The sequence below is a fragment of the Euphorbia lathyris genome, chromosome 10 (assembly GCF_963576675.1).
Source record: "Euphorbia lathyris chromosome 10, ddEupLath1.1, whole genome shotgun sequence".
NCBI lineage: Eukaryota > Viridiplantae > Streptophyta > Magnoliopsida > Malpighiales > Euphorbiaceae > Euphorbia > Euphorbia lathyris.
Window position 1 is genome coordinate 70,330,776 of NC_088919.1, and position 9,636 is coordinate 70,340,411.

The following is a 9,636-nucleotide window of genomic DNA, read 5'->3' on the forward strand; positions in this document are numbered from 1 at the left end:
GAGGCAAATGATGTATTAACCCTTTATCTTTTTTTTTTTTTTTTTTTAATGAGTCATGCTAATTTTGAATAAAAACAATTATTGAAAAATTCTGATATACAACACTAGGAAAGGAAAATAAATGGCAGATGACTACTATTTTCAAAAGGTTAAAAAAATAAATTATGATTTCAAAAGGGTTAGAGAAATTTCACCCATTCTTTTATTTTTTTTATGTTGAGTAAGCTAAAATTTTTCATTAACTTATTTTACCGTACAATATTTTTTAATAGAGCCTTAATTGAAAAAATAAATAAAGAAAAAGCGTACTTTTACCTATGAAAAAAAGTAGAATTTGAAGAGCATAGAAAGAAGGGTAAATAATTTATTAGCCTTCATTTTTACTTAACATATTGTTTAGTTTCCATATTTTGAAAAACACATTATAATATCTTTTGTCAATATCAACCTTTTGGTCCCTCTGTCTAATTTGTTTAGATTTTTAACCGTTATATTTAGTATAAACAAACAGATAGAAAATAATATAGTAACATGGTCATTTTGTATCGTACTATGACTATCCTGAAAGCTAAGATATGTTCAGTTAAAAATAAAAAAAAAATAGATAAAATGATCAAAAATTTAATATTGATATAAGATATGGACCTTGCAATGTGTTTTTCAAAATATGAGACTAAATAGTATCTTACGTAAAAAGGTGGAGACTAATATGGTGTTTGATAAAACTTAAAATTAAAAGCTAAAAAAATAAATACTTAATTTTAAATGCTCAATATTATAAATGCTTAAAATAGTAAATGATATAACTGTTTGATATTGGAATGTCCGTTGGGCTAGGTCCGTATTTCAATAAAAAAAAATATAACTGTTTGATAAATACTAAAAATAAGTAATGAATTTAAAAATATTAGTTGATAATGTTCAACTTTAACATTTTAAGTTAAATTTTTTGACTTATCAGAATAAGTAATTCTGATACTTAATTGAAATACTTAAATTGTGTTATCAAACAAACTCAAAATCAATAAGCACTTAATGTATTAATTTTAAGTGCTGAAAGTCATTATCAAACAAAGTCTAACAAATTATTCACCTACAAATAGGGCTGTAAACGGGGCGGGTCGGGGCGGGAATTATATTAACCATCCCCGACCACTAGTCTATTGAGGATTCCCCGTCCCCGACCTGAATAACATATGGGGAAAATTTTGACTACCATCCCCACCCCGCGAGAATTCCTCATCCCCGCGGGGAATCCCCGTCCCCGTTTAACTTTTTAATTTCTTTACTTTTTTTAAGGTTTCCAAGGTTTTGATTATCTAAGATTTTCATCATCGCGGGGAATCTCTATCCCCGGTGCATGCATTACTTATTAGCTTTTAATTTTTTTATTTTATAATTTCTAAACCAATCTAAGAGCTCTTACTTAATCTATCTTAATTTATTTTTAGAATATATTCCGTTTTAAAACAACCAGGTTACAACTCAATCTTTTTAGTTTATTTTTTTTAGTTTATCTAAATCACATATATATTTTTTTAGTTTTTTTTTTTTTTGATATTTGGGTATTTAGTCGGGGATCCCCGTTAGGGACATTCGGGGACGGGGATGGGGACGGGGACAGGGATGGAACACTTGTAACCATACCCGCTCCGGCCCCGACTATCGGAGATAAAATAAAAACCATCCCCGCCCCATGGGGATCACAAACGGGGATTCTCTATCCCCAACGGGGATGAGGAATCCCCAACTAATTGACAGCCCTACCTACGAAGAATGAAGGGAGTTGAGGAGTGGACCCAAACAATTAGGATGTGAATGAATTATTGAAGTTAGGTTGACCCTTATGAATTATTCACCTTGTTTAGTGTCTCTATTTTGAAAAACATATTATAAGATTTTTATCTTTTGTCAATATTAACTCTTTGATCCCTCTGTCTAATTTGTTTAGATTTTTAACTGTTATATTTGGTATAAATAGACAGACAAAATAAATCGTAATATGGCTCTCTTGAAAGTTAAAATATGTTCGATTAAAAGTCTAAAAAAAACTGAAAAACGGATCAAATGATTAATATTAATAAAAGATAAGAATTTTACAATGTTTTTTTTTTTTGAAATACGATCACTAAACAGCAACTAATAAATTATTCACCTAGAAAGAATGAAGGGAGTTGAGAAGGGAGTTGAGAAGTGGACCCAAATAATTAGGATTGGAATGAATTATTGAAATTAGGTTGACCCTTGTGAAATAAAGTCCAGGTAACATATGGTCTCTTCCATCAACTTCAAAGAGATTCTTTTTCTTCCATTTATATAAATGCAAGTCATCCATCTTTTCCTTCTTCAAAATACATATTGGCTACTTTCAGAAATTATCACAGATACTATGGATTCTAGATACGAGTCTTCTGAGAATGCAAGGTCTTTTATTAATTTCTCTTTCCATATACTCTTAACTTTAATTCTTGAAAATTTTCGTTTTAAGGTCGTTTATGTATTATTTGAGTGAATTTTTAAAAAGAGAAAACTCCAAAAAATGTGATTTTGGAAAATAAAAAAATGTGGTTTAATGGTAAATGACGTTCTAAACAACTTTAATTCTTGAATATTTTTATTTTGAGGTCGCTAACGGTCATTTTGAGAAGTTAGTTAAAGTTGAGTGGCCACCGATGGAAAAAAGTGTAAAGTTCAATAGCCATGGTGTTAAAAATTTAAATTCACTGACTATAATATTAAAATTAGATAAAGTTTAGTGGTCATGCGTGTAATTTACCCCAAGAGTCATCCTTCAAAACTATTATTAGACATGTTGGTCCTAATAAGCTTAAATCAAAAAATGGATTTTTGAATGCAATTAACAAGAGTAATAAAGTTTTTAGTTAAAATTAATTGTTTTTCTTAATAAGTATTTGATGAGTTTCATTAATGCCAATTATCAGTAGCCTCTTTAATTAATTAGGATAGAGATAGAATATAAATGGCTAAATGAATATTATTGGAAGTAGCAGGAACAAGTGTGCAGCATGCTACAGGCAATTCAACAAAATGGAGCATCTAGTGGAGCACATGAGAATCTCTTATCACTCAGTTCATGAACCCATTTGTGGGGTCTGTAGAAAACATTGTAGATCCTTTGAGTCCCTCAGGGAACATCTTATAGGTAATATTTATTTAATTACTTCCTCATATACAAGGTAATTAATTTATTAGTCCCTATATTTTGACAAAACACACTGTTTAGTCCTTATATTTTCAAAAACACACGGTAAAGTCCCTAATGTTTTTCTCGGTAAACTGTTTAGTCCGTAACGTTTTTCTCGGTGAACTGTTTAGTCCGTGCGGTTAGACTCTCATGAAGATTCTGTTAGTCAATTTGGATTTGCGTTCTTCTTTTCCTTTATTTTCCTTTCTTTTAAACTCTAATGCATCTGAAATCAATTTTGAGTGTTTTTCTTCTTGATTTTCTTCTTAATCGTTCAAATTCGTAAGTATTGGATCTGTTCTTTTTCTTGTTCTCCATACAAATAGCTTCTTCTTCTAAATTGGATTTCCTCTTCTGAAGTTTGAAGGTAAATAGTAAAGGGTAATTTAGTCATTTCCGAAGTCATAAACAGTAAAAAATTTAACAAACAGACGGAAGGACTAAACAGTTCACTGAGAAAAAGGTTAAGGACCTTACCATGTGTTTTTGAAAATACAGGGACTAAACAGTGTGTTTTGTCATATATATATATCGTGAACTTTTAAAGTATCTTGATAGCCTCTTCAACGTGCATAAAATGTTCAGATTACCCCTTCAACTTGTGTAAAATATAATCAATTAATCATTCATCTGCAAAAAAAAAAAAAGTAAGTTGTATGCGAAAGATGCATTGCACGCACGTTAAAATGTTAGTACATAATTCAGCGGAATGGATTAAAACATATTAAAAAAATTAAGTTCTTAATTGCTCAATTCTAAAACTTTAGAACCAGATACCCCAACCTTAATTGTTTTACTTTTCTAATCTGCGCGCAACACACATTCCGCATGTAACTTACTTTTTTGCAACCGAGTTATTAATTGATTGCTTTTTACCAAGTTGAGGGGTTATCTGAGCATTTTATACAAATCGATGGAGCTATCAAAACAATTTGAAAATTCAAAAGACCAATTAAACTTTTTGGACAAGTTCAGTAAGCAGATGATGTATTAAGTTCTGGAAGCAATATTAAGCTTGGTGAAACCTTGTAGTTAATGTTTCATATATATATATATGATTAATTATATATACACATGTTGTGGTATCGGTAATTTGCAGATTGTACCTGTGATATTTTTTTTTTTCAAACAGAATCATGTGTTTGCAAAATTTTCATGTTGTTTTACTTTGCTAAATTTGGCTGATAACTACCTCAAAATGAAAATTTTCAAGAATTAAAAATGTTTAGTGTCATATTTACTATCGAACCATATTTTTAATTTTTCAAAATCATGATTTTTGGAGTTTTCTCTCTAAACATTAATTTTCTCTCTCATAAAAAAAACAACACCTAAATGACCTCAAATCTAAAAATTTGAAGAATTAATGTTGCTTAAAATATCATTTAACTCTTGAAAATTTTCGTTTCGAAGTCGTTATCGGTCAAATTCTGACAAAGTGAATCCAAATTCAAAATTTTACAAACCACAGAATTGCATTTGTAAAAAAAATTACTACAGATACTCATCTACAAATCGGTGAAATCACAGAACATTTATATATAATTAACCCATATATATGTAATACTATGAGGTTTGTTAATTAATGGTGAAGGTACATACTGTAATTAATTATACTCCTATATATATTACATGTGCAGGACCATTGCCTAAGCAAGAATGCAGGAACATTTTCAATCTTCGCGGATGCAAGTTTTGCTTAACTATTCTTGATAGCTCTGCTTCTCGCAAGTTTCATCAAGATAGATGTCAGCTATCAAATCCTAAAGCTGTAATGATCCATTAATCTACCTTCTCAAATTTCAACTTGTTGAACATAATATTCGTAACTAAGTGAAATAATCAACTTTATACTGTTGGAGGTTGTGAAAAAATCCTTGATCGGAGCACTTCCCTGTGAAACTTCATTGGGATCGGCCGGTGACACTCCGATGTCAAAATCACTAATATTTCTAAGAATAAACTGTATAAGCACAAAAGTAGAGAATCAGAATGCATGCTTTTGATCCCAGGAAGCTGATATTTTATATAGATTTGTGTAACTTTCAACATTAATGGAGGAGTAGGTGAAGAGTCACGTCATTACTCATCTTTAATTGCTATCAATTACGGATGCAAATGAGGCAGAGATTCCTCATCTCCATTGGTGACCCGCTTGGACGAGAATGGGGAATCCCCGATAAGGATCCCAATGGGATGGGGATGGGGATAATTTTGTCCCCCGTGACGGGAATGGGGGGATGGGAAAAGGTATCCCCACCGCACGGGGGATCCCTGTCCCTATGAGGATCCCCAATTACTCCCCGTGATAATTGATTTTTTTTGGATGATTTAAGTACATTTTAATTAGGTGATGGATTGCTTTCAATTTTTAGTTTTTTTTATTTGAAAAATTTGAGAATGGTTATTAATACTTGGTATTATTAGTCATTGTTTCTTAAACTTTTTTGTCTTTACTGATTTTTTAAACATAAATGCTGATTTCCTGTGATGAATGGGGAATGTGGATAACATTTTTGGAACATTTGTAAACGGAGAATGGGATCCCCGCGGGACGGGGATGGGGATCAGTTTGTCCTCGTTTAGCTCGCGGGGATGGGGATGGTGAATCCCCAACTAGTCGGGGACGGGAATGAGAAATGCATTCTTTACACCGCCCCGTTTACATCCCTACTATCAATTCTCCATTAATCTTAGCATTTATCCTTAAATACCTCAGAGTTAGGGTATTTGAACAGTCGAGTCTTTATTCCCCTTAATGAGTCATTTAATTGTATTTATTCTCATTAATGGATGGTTATAAGTGCGCCTTTTGGTATTCTTAGAATCGTCGAGGCGTATGTATGCTCTCCTTGAGAACAATGGCTGGTCTCCATTACTCGCTCTCATCGGATGTATCTTGTTATGGCGTGTCTCGTCATGGTTCACGTAGCGTGGCATAATGCTAGAAACTCCTTTGTTTTTCTTCATTATTTGCATATTCACACCTGCATTAATCTTGCATTAATTATCATTAATTTCATATTAATCATGCATAAATCCCTTTTTTAGAAGGAATAATTGCCATTATTTTTATTAATTTTCCTTTATTCCTCATTTTAAAATAATTTGGGTTGTTATCAACTATATAGGGATATCATTTAGGCGTTTCTGACAACTTGAATAATGAAAATGGTTATGGAAGAGGTGCACAAGTAGTTGCTTTAGCTTGCAAAATGGTGGGAGGAGGTAGCGATGGCACTTTGGATCTTTGTGGAAGGGTTTGTCTGATTGATGAGAATGAAAATATTATTTTCCATACTTTTGTCAAACCACCCATTCCTGTTACTAATTATAGGTATGTATTTATCCAGGTAAATTAACTTTATCCTTTGATATTTAGATTACATTTAGTTCTAAAAATATATTCGAAGTAATGATGACCGAACAATTTAGTAAATTTTACCGATCAATGCAAGATTGATAAGTAAATTACATCAATGGTACCTGAATTTTATCCTAATTCACATTTTGATACCTAGATTTTTTTGTCCTAAAAATATAACTCAAGTGAAGGTGACTGGATAATTTAGTACATTTGACCGGTTAGTGACTAATCAACGCGAGTTTGACCATTTTGAATTCAAAATTAGGACCTACAATACACTCAATTAATATAAGATCATAATACTGCCCTTTAATATATATGTAGAGCTAAAGGGTAGTATTGTATATGTTAATTAAGTATATGGTGAGTCTAAATTTTTAATTTAAAATGGTTAAACTCGTATTGACTGGTCAAATATACTAAATTATCGAGTCATCTTTACTTGAGGTGTATTTTTTTTTTTGACAGAATGAAATTTATTAGGTACCAAAGTGTGGATTAGAATAAAGTTTATGTACCATTGTTGCAATTTACTCGTCAAAATGACCAGTAAAACGTAATAAATTGTCCGGGCATCGTTAGTTTAGGTATATTTTTTGGACAAAATAAAATATAGACATCAAAGTGTGAATTAGGGTAAAGTTCAGGTACCATTGATTTAATTTATCTGTGAATTTGTTATGTGTTTTACTAAATTTTTGTGATGAATATTTTGCTAGGTATGAAAGCACGGGCATTAGACCCGAATACTTAAGGGATGCAATGCCACTTAGGCAGGTTCAATCAAAGATTCAAAGTTTCTTGTGTAATGGGGAAGCTTTGTGGAAACTTCGACCCAAAGGAGGTCGGGGAAGAATCATCGCGGGTCATGGTTTGGATCATGATCTTGATCGTTTGCAACTTGAATATCCTTTACTCATGATCAGGTAATTTAGAATCTGTTTGGTTTACATGTTGTTTGTTATTGCTATTTGCTGTTTGTTGTTACGGTTTGCTGTATATCATAATTTGCTTTAAGACCAAATTAATGCTCTATATATATATATATATATATATATATATAATACAGGGATACTGCAAAATATCCCCCATTGATGAAGACAAGCAAGCTCAGCAACTCGCTCAAGTACCTAACACAGGCCTACCTAGGGTACATAATTTTAATATAGGGATAATGTGCAAAAAATACTCATAACGTTTATAACCATGACATTTTTTACCATTAACGTCTAAAATTGTTTAATTTTACCCTTAATGTTGATAGCCAATAATGATTTTACCCTAATGTTGATAAGTTGGGTCAATTTAAAAAATAATTCATGAATCTTGTCAACTTTACTTCACACGTGCATCATTTTATCACTCGTTACTAATAGATCACAAACATATGATTAATTAGACATGGATAAAATTAACAAATTTAAAATATATACTCCCTTCATTCCCTTATATAGATCATTCTAGCACATTAGTTTTTTTTTTCCAAATATAAGTCCTAGGATTCCAAGAACTTTTAGTTTAGTTTTTTGGTCCAAATATTAAATTTTTTTATATTGGTACATGTGTTTTTTAACATTTAAATCCTTATTCCCCAATAGTGACATGTGAGAGAATTTCTTTTAGTTAACCAATATGTTTCTTAAATTGTGTGAAATGCCCAATGACTTATATAAGGGAATGTAGGGAGTATTGTCTTTTGTACGAGTTGGACAAAAAAAAATTCTAATATTTTACAGAATTTATAAATATTAATCTCAAATTCTATTATTAGATTGTAAAAAAAAGGGTAATTAATTTATTAGTACCTATATTTTGACAAAATACACTGTTTAGCCCCTGTATTTTAAAAAACACACGGTAAAGTCTCTAACCTTTTTCTCAATGAACTGTTTAGTCCCTAACGTTTTTCTCGGTGAACTGTTTAGTCCCTGCCGTTAGATTCTCATGAAGATTCTGTTAGTCAATTTGGATTTACGTTCTTCTTTTCCTTTATTTTCCTTTCCTTTAAACTCTACTGCATCTGAAATCAACTTTGAGTGATTTTCTTCTTAATCGTTCAAATTCGTAAGCATTGGGTCTGTTCTTTTTCTTATTGTCCATACAAAAAGTTTCTTCTTCTAAATTGGATTTCCTCTTCTGAAATTTGAAGGTAAATAGTAAAGGGTAATTTAGTCATTTCCAAATTCATAAACGGTAAAAAAATCTAACAAACAGACAAAAGGACTAAACAGTTCAATGAGAAAAAGGTTAGGGACCTTACCATGTGTTTTTTAAAATACAAGGACTAAACAGTATATTTCGTCAAAATACAAGGACTAATAAATTAATTACCCCAAAAAAAATATGAAGTCTTTTTTATAGAACAACTGATATGCAATTGGTGCAGAAGAAATAACAAAATATTTGTATTGAAACAGACTTAACTTCTCCTGACTATAAACGTTAAAGATATTTTTGCACATTATCTCTTTAATATATATTGTTTTTTTTTTATAATACATGAATTGCTAAGTTGAAAAGGGTACATGCAGTTACGATATTCAAACAGGAATTCAAGACCCTTACGAGGATTGTGTAGCAGCAATGAGGCTTTACATGAGAATGAGAAATAAAAAACATTCAGCACAAGATTACCCTCTTTCTTCTGATCCACAAAACAGAAATAACTTTGCTTCATGGAGGCAAACTGAACTTGAAAGGATGAGCCCAGATGATATGCTTGCAATTTCTAGGTCTGATTATTATTGCTGGTGCTTGGACTCCTAAGGCTTTCGACTCCACCAATGGCCTCCTGTTCCGCAAATAATAGCTGTTAGCTGATTACCTTTTTAGTTAGTTGATTTGACTAGCTAATTGTGTAAACTTGTTTCGTAAAGCTTAACTGACTGCTAATAACTGTTTGTGTAAAATGTCAAATAATGACATTAATATTTCATGACTATATTTTATTGGGTTAATTTCAAATAAATGTCGCGTAGTTTCACATTTTTTACAGATGGGTACCAAGCCGCTAAAGTAGCTAAAGTGGTGATAAATCCTGTGAGTAAAATAGGTCCTAAAGAAA

At 31.4% G+C, this 9,636-nt stretch overlaps 1 protein-coding gene across 1 annotated transcript; it reads left to right on the top strand.

The window, feature by feature from the left end:
* The first annotated feature begins 2,389 nt into the window (after positions 1-2,389).
* Positions 2,390-9,338, top strand: LOC136209992 (uncharacterized). Its single transcript, XM_066001649.1, has 7 exons — positions 2,390-2,424; positions 3,012-3,163; positions 4,846-4,976; positions 6,337-6,542; positions 7,292-7,498; positions 7,642-7,722; positions 9,104-9,338. Exons 1-7 carry the CDS (start codon positions 2,390-2,392, stop codon positions 9,336-9,338), a joined length of 1,047 nt encoding a protein of 348 aa, XP_065857721.1.
* The last annotated feature ends 298 nt before the right edge of the window (positions 9,339-9,636 follow it).

Excerpts from the sequence above, each read along its gene's own strand:
- LOC136209992 (XM_066001649.1), top strand. The coding sequence starts at position 2,390 with ATGGATTCTAGATACGAGTCTTCTGAGAATGCAAG. Across the intron at positions 4,977-6,336 it reads AGCTATCAAATCCTAAAGCT|GGATATCATTTAGGCGTTTC; the intron begins GTAATGATCCAT and ends TCAACTATATAG. Across the intron at positions 7,723-9,103 it reads CTAACACAGGCCTACCTAGG|TTACGATATTCAAACAGGAA; the intron begins GTACATAATTTT and ends GGGTACATGCAG.